The sequence below is a fragment of the Typha latifolia genome, chromosome 10 (genome assembly GCF_019914945.1).
Source record: "Typha latifolia isolate L0001 chromosome 10, TyphaL0001v2, whole genome shotgun sequence".
Lineage (NCBI taxonomy): Eukaryota > Viridiplantae > Streptophyta > Magnoliopsida > Poales > Typhaceae > Typha > Typha latifolia.
This window is the reverse complement of record NC_133095.1, coordinates 2,842,983-2,860,604: the sequence shown is the minus strand read 5'-3', so window position 1 is coordinate 2,860,604 and position 17,622 is coordinate 2,842,983. Positions and strand designations below refer to the sequence as shown.

General features: G+C 37.6%; 3 protein-coding genes across 4 annotated transcripts; 1 reads left to right on the top strand and 2 right to left on the bottom strand.

The window, feature by feature from the left end:
* The first annotated feature begins 5,090 nt into the window (after positions 1-5,090).
* Positions 5,091-9,700, top strand: LOC140796978 (sphingosine kinase 1-like). The gene is made up of 10 exons (XM_073150210.1): positions 5,091-5,581; positions 5,972-6,094; positions 6,194-6,294; positions 7,273-7,345; positions 7,626-7,712; positions 7,832-7,909; positions 8,036-8,106; positions 8,258-8,503; positions 8,679-8,801; positions 9,286-9,700. Exons 1-10 carry the CDS (start codon positions 5,227-5,229, stop codon positions 9,481-9,483), a joined length of 1,455 nt encoding a protein of 484 aa, XP_073006311.1. The 5' UTR covers positions 5,091-5,226; the 3' UTR covers positions 9,484-9,700.
* LOC140796979 (uncharacterized) lies at positions 9,626-11,338 on the bottom strand. The gene is made up of 2 exons (XM_073150211.1): positions 10,468-11,338; positions 9,626-10,236 (listed from the first exon to the last, which is right to left on the bottom strand). Exons 1-2 carry the CDS (start codon positions 11,015-11,017, stop codon positions 9,839-9,841), a joined length of 948 nt encoding a protein of 315 aa, XP_073006312.1. The 5' UTR covers positions 11,018-11,338; the 3' UTR covers positions 9,626-9,838.
* An 832-nt stretch (positions 11,339-12,170) lies between these two features.
* LOC140796936 (uncharacterized) lies at positions 12,171-16,736 on the bottom strand. Of its 2 annotated transcripts, none has more exons than XM_073150152.1 (7): positions 16,199-16,736; positions 15,501-15,578; positions 15,186-15,220; positions 15,049-15,104; positions 13,107-13,208; positions 12,876-12,956; positions 12,171-12,516 (listed from the first exon to the last, which is right to left on the bottom strand). In XM_073150152.1, the coding sequence occupies exons 1-6, from the start codon at positions 16,616-16,618 to the stop codon at positions 12,898-12,900; spliced, it is 750 nt and encodes a 249-aa protein (XP_073006253.1). In that variant the 5' UTR covers positions 16,619-16,736; the 3' UTR covers positions 12,171-12,516; positions 12,876-12,897. The 2 variants fall into 2 exon arrangements, with proteins under 2 accessions (XP_073006253.1, XP_073006255.1); XM_073150154.1 differs by having other exon boundaries at positions 12,171-12,487.
* Positions 16,737-17,622: the final 886 nt, after the last annotated feature.

Below are 17,622 nucleotides of genomic sequence, written 5' to 3'. Positions count from 1 at the left end.
TAATATTATTTTAATATTATCCGACACATTTTCTAAATTTATTTTAAATCTTGTACTTCTTTTCTAAATGGAAGCTCCATATTTAAAATATTGAGATCATAAGTACGTAAATAAAATATCTAAAATACTAATTCCATTAATTATTTGTTACTTTTTTTATTAAAAAATATCACATGAATGCCACGTGATTAATTTTAGATTTTGTATGGACCATTTTACTATTGTTTTAGAGGAAATAAAAATTAAAATTTTGGGGGTCAAAGTATGATAACGAGCTATAGTAGTAGTTATATGCAATAAAATATTATATTTTGAAAACTAAAGTGTAGTTATATGCAATTATGAGTTCTAAATATAATTTGACCATATAGTAATTGCATGCTCCCTTAGACACACATATAGCATTAATCATTAGATTCAAACTTTTTAACTTTTGCAATGCATAATACTTGGTCGACCATGGTTGGCTTTCAACTTAACATTAATCATGGAGGATTCTCCCCTTCCAATGATACATTGTTTGTGCTTACGTTAAAAATTAAAAGTCTCTGGATGAAAAGGAGTGCTCATGGCAATAGCCTTTACCTACTACAATCAAAAAGGAAGCAATTCAAAGGCCATTATAGAGGAGGCTTGATAGCTTTAATCGAGGGTGGACAATTTAAATATTTTGAAGGTTTAAATTATAGATGAGAGAGATTTTTCTTAGTTGAGAAGAGAAAAAGGAGCAAAAGGGAGATAAACTAAATTTTCACCATATAATTAAGATAATTAATCAGTCGTATTAGAATGTTTCCAATCTATAAACTTATTTTAAAAATTTAAACTTTCTAACATATAAAATTCCCCTACAGGTGGTTGTTCTTGGCTGTCTTGATCTCTCTCTTCAGCAGCATACAAGTCTTGAAGGCAAATCAAAGCTTCTCTAGTTCTTGAGCCCAAGCAGCTCTTATAACGGTCAAGCATACGCCCTTCTGCATCAAAAGTAAAATCCGAAACGACGGTAGACATTGGAACAGCGAGTATATCACGGGCCATGATCGAAATAATAGGATAATTGCTTTCGTTTCTCTTCCACCATGCTAAAGTATTAAATTTCGGATCATCAAAGCTTGCTAAAGGGCTATTTAGATATAATTCAAGCTCTGTCATCTTCCTTTTTGACGATGATGACGACGACGATGATGACGGAGTAGATTTGCTCATAATTTTAAGCAATATGGACTTAGCAATGCTAGTATTTGAGGGTTCAGGAGTTGGAGCATCTCTATTTTGAAAACATAGGCTATACTCATTGTAAACTTTTTCGAAGTAACTCTTTATTTTTATCATGTAATTTATGTGCTCCTCGGTCACATCATCGTATATAGATGCAAAAATATTTGAAAGACCGCAATCTTTTAATCGAGGATCGAGCAAAATACCAAAACCGATAAGTATTGGAAGTGGTAAGAGAGACTTCCTAAATTTTCCCTCCATTTTGTTCATAATAGCAGAGAAACTATGGTGAGAGCGAAAGGTACTGAAAAGAAATATAATGTTCACAATTTGAAGAGATGCATGTATAACAGTAGGTTGATAACAACTAGATAAAATGTTAATTGCATCATAAAACGTTTTCAGAAACTCTTTTATATTTTCGACGAGATCCCATTCGAAATCAGAGGGAGGAATAGGAATTCCATAAATATTTTCTAAACTAGCATACTCATTTATAGCTACTTTGTGCTGAAGTGCAACATCTAACATTGGATGTACAGTGTCCCATCTTTCCATATCACTAAAGATTAGCTTTTCGCATTTCAAAGAATATTTTTCACATATACTTAGGAATAGTTTTCTCCTACTATCAGAACTTGTTATATGGTGTACAATGTCTCTAATCTTACCAATTGCTTCTCTAGTATCATCAAGACCACTTTGGATAGCATTGTTCAAGTCATTGCATATGCTTCTCATATGAAATAAAAAACCATCACAGGGTAAAGTTAAAGAATCTTTCAACTCACCAGCTGCTACAATATTGTCTGAATTCATATCAGAAGTAATAGAGAAAATTTTGTTCTGAATATTATAGAATTGCAACACACTGCAGATAGTTTCAGCAATCGAATCCAATTCAAGTGCAGTAAAACTTATAGTTCTTTGTTGCATAACCCAATTATTATCGATAAAATGCACACGAATACATATATATGGCAGCCCTATAATGTTAGTCCAAATAGAATATGACAAGGAAATCTTGGATTCAAGATCTTGAAGAGAAGCTAACAATTTTTCCTGTTCTTCTTTAAAACACTTCAAAAGACATCTTCTCAAAGACGCAGTAGAAAACCGTTTAAAACTCGAATTAAAGGATCGTCGAATCATAGTTTCAAAATCTTCGTCATCAAGAGCGTGAAAAGGAATATCATTCAAAACAATCCATCTAATTGCGTGTTTCAAAGCCTTTTCACGATCATAGATAATTTTTTCACCAGATGTAGAAGAAGCACTTGAGACAGAATGATTACGAGTTTTCTCCTCATCTTTGGAGTTGGGATTTGATCCGCAGTGAATACTTTGAGAGGGAGAAGAAGCCATTAGAGAGAGCTCCTCCACCTTGGAGGTTTCGAGGGAAGAAGAAATGGAGATGGGTGAGATTGATTTGTGTGAGAAGTGAAAAGGACTAGGGAGAGAGGGAGGTACATATAGAGGCAAGAACTGGGGTGTGAAAAGACCAATATAGCCCGCATAACTAGCTGTGTATGATCTTTTTATCGGGATTAAAAATGTTTAGGTTATGGGCTACAAACTTCATTATACAAACTAGCCGTTTGGTGGGTAAAATGGTAAAACCGGGCGATTTTGATTTTTGACCGTTCGGAATTATCCCAACGGTCAATTCTGAGTCGGATCCGGCCCAAAATTTTTGTGCTTTTGGACTCCAATTTGAGTGCGAATTTCTCTCTCCTTTCTTTTTTCTATACAGGCGGAATAGGAGCAGTAGCCTGTACTCTGAAAGCTTTGATCCATGTTTGCTATTTTTTCCCCCAAAAAAATTGGACCTCGCAGATGACTTGACCTTTGAATAAGGATTGCTTAAGATATTTAGGTGAGAGATTTCGTTCATTCCAAATAGATGATGTTTATAAACCTGATACACAAACAAAAGGGAAAGAAGGAGATAGTAGCGAACGTCAACGCACACAATAAGTAATTATATTTTATCAATGCCCAAAGACACATTAACTATTACAAAAACACTGCCCAAGCTGTGATACCGATACAGAGAGGAAAGGAAACGATGGAAGGGAGGGGCAGGCCGGGGTGTGCTTCGCTATGGTCAAGGGGTGGATGCGGCAGCAACGGAGAGGAGCTCGACAATAATAGGGGAGAAGGAGAGCAGAGAAGGCGACAGAGCTGCGGAGAGGGGTTGGTCGGCGACGACGGACGCGGGAGGGGGAGGATGAGCTGGGAGGTATAAGGCCAAGCTATACCCCAGAGACAGCGGCAACAACTCAAGCAGCGGGACGACGACAACATAAAATGAGGAGGAGATGAGATCGAGTGGAATGATGGGTAGATCCTGAAAATTACGTTAGGAGAACGAGGGGGGGACTACAGAGACGAGGAAATTGGAGAGAGAGGAGAGAGATCATTGGCGAGAGTCATAAGAAGCAAGCCTCACAGGAGATGAGAAGAACAACACGAACATGAGCAGAGCTCTCTCTGGAAACTTGGAACCGGTATCTCTCAGAAAACTCTTTTTATGATTTAACGAAAAAGAGTCAAAGTAAATATATCACGCGATCAATCTTAGATAATTTAAGGACAATTTTATCACTATTATTATAGAGTAAAGAGAAAGAGAAACGTTAAAATTGTAAGATGGTCAAAATGAACTATTAGTTTAAGCCTAGCTTAACCCATTAAAATGACAGGATGGGGGAAGTAAAATGCAATAAACACATAAATCAGGTGCTAGATGAAAATTTCTCCTACTTTTAGAATGAAAAGTATGAGAACTTTACCCTAGAGGTAAAATACATATCAGAGTGTAATAAATATTTTTTAGTAATAATTTTGAGGAGCAATTTATTTTGATAAATAATATTTAGAATTAAATACTCGCCAAACTCCTATCGGGTCAAGTTGGGCCGTCCGATCTAATTCAAAAGTTTATTTTTATCATGCCAACCTTTTAAATTAAGAAAAATTTTAATTTAGAGAAATCATAAAGTTAATTTTTTTCTTCTTATTATCTCTTTAGTCAACATAAGGGATACAAAAACTCAAATACCCCATTGCACACACCAGTACATAGGTGAATTAAACTTAAGAGATGAGTTTTATTTTACTCATCCCTTACAACTAGGTACATGTTAATTAAATGTACCTAGCTTTATTTTACTAGAGCTAGTTTTGACTCAAATAAAAATGTGCATGAGAAGGATTCAAACTCAGCTTCTTTCCAGAACTTTTCATCAGAAAAGAAAACCAGTTACTTGGATTTTTAGTGTTCATCGCAATTGGAAGCTCCATGCAATGAGATGTCAGTAGGTGGCAATAAAGTATTCGATCATCTCCAATATCGTTTGACCATCTCCAACGTCATTCACGACATTGTCCAGCTTACGTATCGTTAGAATTAGACAACTCATTCGTTTTAATATTTTTAATATTACCTATGGATGTTACATTAAATAAGAGAGAACAACTTAGTCAAGATGATTTATGTAATTTAACGGGAAAATTACAGACGAATTGATATGATAAACCGTAATAAAATTCCACCATCCAAGTATTTTCGAACATTTAAATTAGTATATATATTAAATAGTTTATACGAATGGAGATATAGTATATCTCTTTATACATATAATTTGAAATATTACGAAAATAGTTTATTTTATATGAATCTCTAGAATTTATGTTTCATAAATATTTACAAACTATGCTATAGATTTCATTTATATAAAAAAAATTCCTATATTTTAAAAAAAATAAATATAGATATTATTGATATTGGATCTTTTATGCACTTGGTAGACATGAAAATTAGATGTCATGCATAAATAAGATGGAGGCTATTTCACGCATAAATCATTCTATGCGAATATTTAGACTAACGCTTCGTCTGCGTCTTCGTGCCATGCTGCCATTTATTCAAACGAAGGAGACTCCCAAAATCTCTCTCTCCCCGCACTAAGCTTTCCCTCTTCTCCTTCTCCAAGCTATCTCCGAATGGCGGAAGAGGAAACCCTGCTCCTAAAGGAGAGGGTGCGAGTTAACGGGTCCCTGGCTGAGGCGACCTTAGCGGCCGACGGCGGCGAGCTGTGGTGGCGCGGCGAAGGCGGCGAGAGCGGAGGGAACCGGCGCCTGACCGTGGAGTCGGATGTATTGGGAATCGAGATTGAAGAAGGGTCTCAAGGGAGGAGGTTAAATGTTAAGGCCTTCGAGAACGCGTCTAATGGTGTTTGTTGCGGCGGAGGTGGGAGCGCGATGAGGAGGGTGAGGAGGGATTATGTCTTCGAGATGCCCGCCATGGAGTCGGCGTCGAGATGGAGTGATAGGATTAGGGATCGTATCAATTCCTTTGGTAGGTACTTCTTGATTGGTTTTTCTCGTAGTTGAGCTTCTTCTTTGGATTAAACCTTCTTTTGACCTCATTTAATGATTTACATCTCGAGAATAGCAGCCTTGGTGTATGAAAAATTGCATTTTTTTTACCAAAAAAAAAAAAAAAAAAAAAGCTCTTTTTTTCTCATGCTTTTTCCCCCCCAAATAGTATGGCGGTAGAATTTCTCTACGGGCATAGATCATGAGGCAGGTATTTCCTTGGTTTGTAAGTGAAGTCAACCAGTATCAACGATAGAAATGTTTAAGAATTTTCCATGCCGTTGATTTTGTTTACATGGTCAAATTGGATCATCGCGTTTGAATCACTCTGTTTTCAAAGAGATTGTAGTTAAGCTTTTCTCCATCCTAGGCCGGCCAAAGCGTTTGTTTATCATTGTAAACCCATTTGGTGGCACGAGACGTGCACAAAGAAAATTCCAAAATGAAGTGAAGCCACTTCTTGAAGCCGCTGGTATCCGGTTCACCATGCAAGGTCGGCCAACTTGCAGATCTTTCTCCTTGTATCTTGCTCTTACTGTTTTCGTACTTGTAATGGATTTTATTCTTGTCCTTGTCGTCTACCTTCTTTCAGAAACTAATCATCAACTCCATGCTCAAGAAATTGCCCGTTCTCTAGATCTTGTGGAGTGTGATGGAATCGTATGTGTCAGCGGTGATGGTGTTCTTGTGGAGGTTAGTAATTCACAATGAAGTATGTAAATAATATTCGCTCGTAGTTTGCAACTTAATTTATATACATAAATCAGCAAATGAGGAATTTCCAATGTTTCTTTTGTGGGAGTTGACCTTGTCACAGATAAGAGTATTAAATGTCTTCTTCCAGAGACGTGTCTACTTGACTTCGATAACCGCAAGTGCTTCATGGAGAAGTTGTCGAATAATGCAACCAAGTTAATTATAAGGATGGTTGGACTTGATGTTTGGCTTTGTTTACACGTCATGAACTCTTAATTGCTTATTTTTCTCTCTTTCTTTGTAAGCAATATATAAAATCACTTGTCACAGTTGTCTTAATTTAATGTGTCTTACTCAGTCTAATTAAATAACTGCAATAGTATCTGTTTACAGACAGCTGAAGCTCAGCCAGCTCAATCTTTAGTCAAACTTTAAGACCTGGTTGTTTATATTTGCCTCTTCTAGGTTTGCACTGTTTGGCTCGTTAAATGATCCTAGATACACCCACACCAGAAATATATGTGCATAAATCTGAGCTCAAGTATTAACTTTATAAATTTTAGGGATAATTGTTGGCCTAATCATATGAAACTCTTATGTAATTTCAGTCTAAGCACTTATTTCTTTTATAGTTTGGACTAAAGTATAATTATTAATTTTTCATCATATATGACGGAATCAACTATTGACCAACTTTTTCCTCCATAAGACTATATTTATATAACAAAATGCCTTCCAATTAAAAGGAAAACACGATTTACCGTGACTTAATACGTAGGGACAGAATTGTCATTTTATCTTTCCAGTGATGGCATACTAACAGTTTAGTCGAAACTGAAGAGGTTTAAATGCTTAAGCTAAAAATGCATAGCAAATTATCGGAGGGTAAAGTGTAATTTTTCCTAAGTTTTATTCTGTTTCATTGTTTTGTGTATATTTCTCTGCATTTTAATTTGCTCTAGGTATTCCACACAGGTAATTAATGGTTTGTTGCAAAGAGAAGACTGGGAAACAGCAATAAAAGTGCCACTTGGGATTATTCCAGCAGGTATTCATTATCAACAGTTCACGAACTGTTACAGCACTTCGGCCCTTTTAACTATTACAGTTAAAAGAATGTTTGGTCTTCTATCCATAACATTTGTCAAGAAATTAAAGTGTTCATAATTTATATTGTTCCCATTAACTTGAGTAGCTTGTGTATGCAAAGTCCCAGACAATCTTTGTGTATGCAAGGTCCCAGATAATCTTTGGATAAAAAATAATAATTAATGGTTCTAATATTAGGCCAAACCTGATATCTGATGTTATAGAATTCTCCAATGCAGGTTCTGGGAATGGCATGGCAAAATCACTTCTTGATTCTGTTGGTGACTTGTTCCAGGTCTCTAATGCTGTATTTGCAATAATCAGAGGTCATTTTTAAACCTCACGATGTCATGTTTTGGTCCTTTCAAGCACCAAGGAAATGAAGAACATATTCTGATTTCCAATGAAAGTGTTCTTGAAATTGTGATTGCTTCATGTCATACAGGTAATAAGCGCTCACTTGATGTTGCTTCAGTTGTGCAAGGAAAAACTAAGTTTTTTAGTGTGTTGCTGCTCACTTGGGGTATGAAGACACTTGCAGAGGCAATATATTCAAATGAAACGATCTATTTACTGATTATTTCTTAGATCCAGTGCACTAACTCTCCGGCTCTCATTACAGTAACTACATTCATTTCCTGCAATGCAGGATTGGTGGCTGATATTGATATTGAGTCCGAAAAGTATAGGTGGATGGGGAGCACTCGTTTTGACATTTATGCATGCTCTCTCTCTCTCTCTCTCTCTCTCTCTCTCTATATATATATATATATATATATATATATGCTCTATAATCTTCACAGAAGATAGAAACCAATAAATGTAACCATGGTCTCTAATAGTTTCTTATTTATTCTTCTGTTTTTTCCAGTCTCTACTGCGAATAACGAACTTGCGAAGATACAATGGCCGCATCCAATTTGTGCCAGCACCAGGATATGAAGGACTCGGGGATTCAGTAGAGCAAGTTGAAAGCGATAGATCTCATGCTTCCTCGGGCCCTTTGGTTGAACACGAAGGTTCACAATGGAGATACTTTGAGGGCCCATTTATTTCTGTTTCGATAAACAATGTGCCTTGGATTAGTGAAGATATCAAGTTAGCACCTGAAGCCCAGGTGAACATAGCATGTTTATTTGCATTAGTTTTCTTATAACTACTGCCTCTCACCCATCCTCATTTTTAACCCACTTGTGAATCTGAAACTCATCTTGAAAGAGTTGACAGTTCCTTCAGTTTACTCCTGATCAGTTCTTAACTCATTAAGGAGGTCCTTCTTGATTGTAATGCAGTTTTCAGATGGCTACTTGGATGCGGTTATTGTGAGGGACTGTCCACGGTCCGCCCTTTTAGCTCTGTTGTTGAAGATGAGTGGTGGGAGCTATGTAAATTCACCATATGTTATATATCTGAAGGTGTGTAGCACTTTCTATTTCAGTTTTCGAATGCATATCATAGTGATTAATTAGGAACTAATATTGTTAAAAGTGAAGTCTGGTTAAGTGTAAAATTTCATTTGAAGTATTTTTGAGGGACTACAATGTGTCAATTTGTGAAAATGATGAGCTTCTGCTATCACTACCCAACTTTGCAAGCTTCATATGCTGACTATCAATCTAGTGTGTAGAAGTCACAACATCCAATGAAGGAAGTACTAAAAATTGGAAAGTGATTTGCAGGAAGTAGAACATGCTTCAAAAGTTCTAACTGATTTGGAATAATTTGCTATCAAAACTCCAGTACTTCAGAATCTGTAGTCATCTTTAGCACCAGATGGCTTTGTATGCGATATGATTTCAAGATTGCTATCAGGCTAAAAGAAGGCATCTTATGGCCATTGTTGACACCTTATAATTGAACTATTCTTTTCGTGTACTTTTTTCTATGAATATTTCACAGGTGAAAGCTTTTCAAATAGAGCCAGGTTATCTTGTCGGGAATCCTGACAGGGGCGGCATCGTCGACTCCGATGGAGAGGTGATTGCCAGAGGAGCTGGAGCTCATGTCGGCGAACAGCGAGAGTATCTGATGGCCTACGGCCCTCCCATTCAAATGACGGTGGACCACGCTTTGGCTACCATATTCTGTCCCAGATGATTCTTTTTTCTTCGTCCTTTGCTTGCCTTTGCGTTCGTTTGTTTGTGTAACAGTTCATTTATTGGCTCAAACTTGCATAAGTTTTTATGATCCAAGAAAAGGAGAAAAGAAAAGAAAAAAAACTATATATGTATGATGATGATGCTAGGCAAGAGTGGCAAACATATTTATTTTGATGTAGCAAATTTCTACAACTAAGAATGGAGAAAATTCTTCACATGATCAGTATATAACTCCTGACAGGGGAACAACACAACATATAAAGATATCAAGAGAACAAAACAGAGTAACATCAAACTCCCCATTCCCCTAAGAAAGGGAAATATTAAAAAAAAAAACTCGCCTTTAATTCTTTCTACTGGGTTCCAATCATCTCCATGTAGTGCTTAAACGACTCCTGCCTCTGCAACCTCATCTCCTCGTTAAACTTCTTTATGAACGCCTCCACCCGCCGGTTTAAATCGTCCTGCCCCAGTGATGCCTCCCTCCTCAGCCTCCCAGCCGACGAAGACGCCGGCGACTGCGGCGCCGGCGAGCCGCGGTTGGTTCCCCTCTCGTGGAACGTCTCGGACTTCCTCATCGCCGGCGAGGCAGCCTCGTCGGCGGCGGAGGCACAGGCACGGCCACGTGGCTCCCACGTCTCGGACTTCTTCAGGTGGCGGGCGAGCGGCACCGCGCGGCCCTCGGTGATCGTTTTCCACGTGCTCTCCAGCGTCTCGTTCCTCTTCTGCCGAGCCACTCGCAGTGGCTTGCCTGCGATAATTTACGATTATACCCCTCTGATAAAATCAGATAAATTTGGGTTCTTTTTAAAATATTTACCTTTTATTTGACGTATCATTCTAAATCTAACATGGTATCCTTTCAGAAAAACTATTTACACATAAAACCACAAAAAGTCCTAAAGAAGCAGATATATAAGAATGTAGAAATAAATAAGGAAATCTACAAGGGTATAAACGCAAAAAGTTAAACGGCCATTACTTTCAGGGCTGGGTTTGACGCTCTTCCGGTGGCCAAATCTACCGGAAACCAGCGGTTTCTCCGTTAAATTCGAATCCTCCGCCGGGACCTCCGTTATCATTTCCCTCTGCTTCGGCGACCAGGTCGATCTCGATATCACGAACTCGTCCGCCTCCGCCTCCGCCTCCGCCTCCGCCTCCGCCTCCGCTTCCTTCTCCGTCTCCGCCTCCGGTTCCGTCTCCATCTCCACAACCTTTGCCAACTCCACACCAACATCGACTTCCAGCTCCGGTTCGACGAACTCCAGAGGCCGGGAGGCTACCGGGATCACCGGCGGAGGCTCGGATCCGGCGGAGTCGGAGGGGCTGTGGAAGCGAGAGGAGGCAGCGATGGAGAGGATGATGCCGTTGATGACGAAGTAGAGATACGGCGGCGTGAGCCACCCAAGCAGGGACCCATACATCACCGGTAACTCCGCAGTCAGAAACCCTATGATTGCCGGCCCCACCAGCCGGAGCATCACCGCTGCCCATACCACCGCCGCCGCCTTGATCGTAATCTGATACCCCATCACAGACGTCCGTTCCAATCCAATAGGTGATTTCTCTCTCTCTCTCTCTCTCTCTCTCTCTAGAGTAGTGAGAGCTCTCAGAAGGGGGAGTAGAGGAATCGGGGAGTGGGATTTATAAAAGTGGAGTTTGTGATAAGGAGATCTTGACCGTTGGATCAGTGTAGTATGGCTTAGTCGCTTCTACCATTCCGATTATGTCCTTGGTCGCTTCATTCATCTACAGTATGGAGAATTGGAGATTGGGTTAGACGGCAGTAATCGAGCCCCAAGTGTTGTGGCGATCTCGAGGTAAGGTTATTTTTGGAATATTTGGGGCTGAGAAAAATTACAGCACGGAAGAGTTGCCTCTGGACGCATTAAATGCCAAGTTTGGTTTTATTCGTTCTTTTGCATACCACTACCTACAATTTGGTTTTATCGCAAACATCACCTCCTTTAATATTGCTTTTGTCTGATCAGACTATTTTCAAACTGCAGTCTTGTCTCTTGGCAAGAGTTATTTTTTACGAATATATATAAAAGGAGGATGTTTTCATTATAAATAAGAAATTAGGCGTTGATACGCAAAATGCATCCCCTCGTTATTGAGGATGGCGGCACTCGGCATACTATACTGCCAGTGCGCGGCGCTGGATGAAGCTCCTCCAACGGTCGAAAAATGGACCGTTTAACTACGGAGGGAGGCGAAGAAGTGGCATGAACTACACGTGGCGGGCCCCATTGGCAATCTCAAGGAGTGATGAGAGAGAGACAGACTTCCTCCAACGGTCAAAAAAATAAAGGATAGTTATCCTTTCGGTACACGTGGCACGGTTCATAAGTAATGGACCCCACTGTGTGGGACTAACTACATACATGTACAGGTTTCAGTTTCTCCATGTTGTAGCAACTTCGGAAGCCATGAACTTGTGATTAAGCTCCAAGTGGTTGTTCTATTGGACCAAAACCAATGTAACTCACTTGCAAAAAAGGGCTAGTCGTTTGTCCTCACAGAAGCTTGCTAAGATAAAGTAGAATTATCTTGCAAATCATTTGTAAAGACGAACAAAATATTGTGATTCCTCAAGATTCGATAGTAGAGGCTAGAGTCTGCACTATTCAATGAGCAAGACTTTTTGTCCGAGTTTTAATCATAGTAGTCAGCTTCCCAAAGTTTTAACCGAAAACATTCTAATGATATTTTAAAACTTCACAGGCTATACAACTAGAGATAATTTTTCGCAAACACCTTCAATATAATTGAAGTTTTATTACAGAATACCGACAAAGTACAGCGTGTATTTGTGGTAGACTGAAGAGAGCTCTATGGAATACTCCGGACAATAAGCAATACTGTCATGGTATGCAGTACTGGCATTCGCTTTTGTTTTTTAACACCTGAGAGGAAGAAACGATGTGGCAGTTTTATACAAGCTGCTTCGCGATTTCTGCAGTAAAGATCACTTCAATACATCGAGCAAACAGTTCAGCCTGATGAGAAATAGAGAATCAGGGGGTTTCTGCACACAACGAAGTTCTATGAGCAGCCAAATGCAGAATGGGTATAAATAGGAACCTTTAATAGCTAGAAGGAACCAAATTATGAAAAGTTTGTTGCTAGTCAAAATAGTTCAGAATTATCAAGATGTAAATTTGATCAGTTAGAATCCTGACACTAGAATGCAATAAATAAGTTTGAATTACTAATCTTTTTTAACGGTAAATATGAAGATCCATCATGAACTGAGTTTCGGAATACTCTAAATAGAATTATAGCTTATATGCTTGAATTAATCTTGAGATGATGGGCTTCCTGAAGCTATTTAAAGAGTCACGGATTGGCTGTAAAATGAGAAGTAAAAGATGGAGCTAGACTTACACATGGACTTCGAAATGATGGATCACTCCATGTCCTTCACCTCAGCTTCAATGTCAACAACGGTTGAGGAAGTTCCCTTACCTGAGTATATATACCAATTTGAGTAAGCGAGTGATATACAATAGAGTTCGGCTCCTTAAGCTTTTCAAGGCGTAAAAGCTTGCATGCTCTATAACACTGACTAGCTAGCGACCTAAGCAACAAATTAGGTAATAGTGTTGCATGAATTACCTTTCTCAACACGAGGCGAGAACCCATTGAAGGCTTGTGTATATGCTGTAGATTGGTCGGATGAAAATTTTGCAGATTCTCTCACAAATTTGTCGCCCTTGACTGCAAATTTTGACTGGATCAGTTTGCAGCTATCTATACTAGGCATGACATCTTGGATTTTTGAAATCACAGGTACAATTTTTGAGAAATTTCATTGAACAACTTAATGCAAGCATTGAGCAGTTGGATGAGCACCTAGAAGGTTCTGTCACAAAACTGTTGTTGAGTTGTCGAGCAACCTTTTCAACAATAGCTAGGATTTATCTTCTTCATCCAAAAACTTATGAATTATTGCCTCAATGGATCACACAATAGAAATTTTCAAAGGGATTATTGATGGTAACCTCCAGCCCTCAGCGATCACATGCATTCAATGAGTCTAATGTTTTCTTTTATTGGGAGAACATTCAATGAATCTAATATTTTCGTTTTCTGGGGGAACGTTCAATGAATCTATTGTTTTCTTTTTTGGGAAAACATTCAATGAGGCTAATGTTATTGCGTGAAACAACTACCGTATAGAAGCATTCAGTTTATACACATTATTCTATCTGACATTTGCCATAAAACCTTATGTGCAACAAGCAGAAAATTTGCACATCAGAAGAACCTATAGCTAGAAATAAAATGAATCAATACTTATTACCAGCGGCAGAATCCATGTAACAGAGGGGCTAAATAGAGTATGTGTAAGAGAACCAGACAATATCTTGAGATTGCTAATGAAACCACTTGACATGATGTTAGAACTTAGAATATCAAGACGCATTCCAGTCTCGAATCCTTCAAGCCTAAAAGGCATCTCCCAAAATTATTCATATAAACAAAATTTTAGAATTTAGTTTAACAGTTTCCAGATGAATGCGCAATATAAGCAGATAAGGTCAAAACTGTGGTCATGATGATATCCAATAATGAAAAAGACATCAAGAAGGAACAGTTATTTTAATAGCCTAGCCGAAATTGACCTGGAGTAGCGATATGTGAGCTGATTTTCACATGTTACAAAGCTTTACTTCTAGATAAAATAGCCTAACTAAGATGATGCCCAGCAATATTGCACTATATAAGGCTTACATGTTGAAAACAACAAATGAGTTAACCATATTCTAATGGTCTCTGTAAGGAAGCATAATGTGTTGCTGAACGGGCAAGCAAGCTCCGTCTTATAACAAATATCTAACCCTTTTCTTAACAATATGAAACAGACACAACAATACCTCAGAGAATGGGTCAATTCTCAAGTCGTACCACTTTAACCAATACTGAAAAGTCCCCTACTCACAAGGTTCCACTCAATATGAAGGGCTGATTGGACAATGAAAGACCATGTATGTGTCCTCACTCAACTACCATTTGCTCTGTCCTCCATCTTCCTCTTTCTCTGAACTCAGAGATGATGAGTTTTCTCTGTATGGGTGACTATCATTGGCCACATTTATACCGCCATTAGGATAAAGACCGGTGGTTGTTATATCTAGGCCACTGTATTGATTTGCAGTGATATGCCCCACTACAAAGACATATTATGGTACTTATCTTCTGGCTTATTAACTCGTCTTTCCGCTTTGTCACACAACGTATGATGAATAGGAAATCGGCAAGCGGGTACAACCACCCTAGAAAAATCAAATTTTGAAATAAAAATTGAATTTCTAAATGGATATTCAGTATCTAGAAGATAACGCATTCCTCACTAAAGAAATATTCGGCAAGGTTGGCGGACTCTACACTAGTGTCAAAATTTTGGCATCGAATGATTCTACACTTTAAACATATCATGGAATACTAACTACATCAGTGCATAGTGGAACGACACTAAGAGATGCATAAGACAAAATGATTTATTCATAAACTGGAAGCAAAAATTGAGAATCATTCAGACAGAATATCATATTACCAGAGAAAGGCTGACTACAAAATGGGCAGAGTTGTGGACCATCATTCAGAGCAGATCTATAAGAAAATGGAGCTGTGTAATCACTGGCAAATATCATCAACTATTAAAGGATCAAAAGGTAGCTTTTCTATGCTTACTTCAATATTTGGAAATCATTTCCACAGTTAGGGCACTGCAGAAAAAAGGTCAACAAGAAATACCCATTATTATTGCAGGAGTCAACATTTTACAGCCCTCAAATTGAAAAGATAACCAACTTCATCCTTATAAGAGTCATGCTTGGGTGCTTTTTAAATCAAAGAATATGCATATCAGTGGAAATTGAAGGAACATTGAGATAGTAGTTAAACCTGCTTAACGAAACAAAGTTCTGATCACTATTATCTTTTACTTGTAGAGATAGCTCTATCAAAATGAAAATATTAAATTCTTACAAGCTAGAAAGTTCTTACACTGCTCTGAACTATATCTCGCCCCGCAAACCAAAAGAAAGCGCCTAATCCCACAATAGGTAGCAACACTGCAAGGAGCTGTTCATCATATCATCAGAATAACAAAAATAAAATAAAATAAAAAACACCACAATTGGCGAAACTGGAAGGAAGAAAATATAACACTATCCTACATACCTTCTTAGCTATTAGCTTATTACGACTAGTAAAGGTAGAACTGTGAAATTCTCATTAGTAGCAAACTAAGTATCATAAGTTCATAACATAGTTGCCTGATAGTCTTCATGAACTACTAGTTACTTCTTTCACAAAAAACTATAAGTATTACCACAAATTTCCCTTTTGTGACAGTTACATTCAATCAAAATCCTGTACATATTTCAAAAGCACCAAATCTTATTGTTGAGTAGAGTAAGAGAACTACCTTATGAGACATAATTTGTTTTCCAATTTCTAGACAACACTGTGGTCCATGAACAATAAAGAAGCATGCAGAAATTAAATTTGCAAACAGTATACTGGCCAAGGAGTTCCTTTACCAATCTTAATAACAAGAGATGGAATTATCCAAAAGCCAGAACAAATCTCAATCAAGGAATTCGCAATAAGAAGGGAAAATGATTGAATTCCTCCGAATAATATAGAAAATGATCGATATATCACAACTAGATAAAAATTTGAAGAATTGGAAGCCTTACCCAAATGGAAACAACAGCATCCAAGAGCCAACCAAGCTGCCCAGTCATAGTAAGATACGTCAACCCAATAGCCAAAGCAAGATTACCAAGAACCCTAGAGGTGGTATTCTTATCCCAACCACCGCCACCATTAAAATTGAAACCTTGGTTTGCTCTGACCAAAACCGAGCTCCTCCTCGTCCTCCTCTCCCTTAGGAAGATCACATCTTTCTCCAACCCCTCTCCTCCGAACGACCATATCTCCACATGGTACTTCGTTGGCCATCCGTTTGTATCGAAGGAACTAATTCTTCTTCTGGGTGCTGAAGAACAATTGGTAGGTTGGCGGCGGATGAGGCCAAGGCGGGTCCTTTGGGGGGCTAATCCACCGCAAAAGGTGCAGGAGATAGGGGAAGCGTTTGGAATTTGGAGCGAACCCATGTCGGAATGGCGAAGTATTATCTCTTACGAGATTGACATAAACCCAGAGGCTTCTACAGTTCTACTATTGATTTCTTCATTCCCCCCTTTTTTTTTTTTTCTTCATAATTTTATGTCTGGTTTTGAGTTTAGAGACTAAGCCGTTTCAGTGACTCCAAAACTAATTCGATAATAAATATTTTTTTAATCTTTTATATATTTAATTAAGTTTACTTTTTTTTAACACTAAGACTAACTAATTAAGTTCCGGATTTAGTTTCAAATCAAACAAAGCTAAAAGTATTACAAAAAATAGAGCAGAGAAACGAGATAAAAGTGATAATTTAAGTACTATGAGGATTTATTTTAGTTAGAACTCACAAATTTTTTTTTTAATCTTTCATGAACTTGATCCCGAGTTAAATTATTAAGTGAAGCCACTCTTTGATCATGGAAAAGAGTACCCATTAACTCTACTAAAATTAGTTAGTACAACTCATAATTATGATTAGGTTTTACTTAGCAAATCCAACTATCTATTTAACTTTAAAGATTGAGAATTACACTTACACTTTATTTGGATGGAAAAAATAGAAAATAATATAATTGGAGTTATATAAGACATTTATTATTTCACTTTGTACAACTAATTAATAACAATGATAATTCTTAAAAAATTGTAACACTCTTTCTTTACTTTCTTACAGTAAAACAAAAAATAAATAAAAATAAAATTATTTTTTCTTATTTGTGATAAAATTTAAAAAAATAAGAAAAAAAAGGTAAAAGAAATAATAAGTCACTTTTTCTATAAAAAAAAAGAAAAAAAGAGAGAGAAAGGAAAAGAACTCTTCCTCTCTCTATTCTGAAGTAGCCATAGCTTAATTGACAACAAAAATCGTATTCCACATGCACTGAAACGGTATCATATTAAATAATTTTCGAATGTAAAGTTGTAATGAATGTGATATTAAATCACAAAAATATGTGACATAATTAGTAAATAAATTAGAAAGAGCATATTA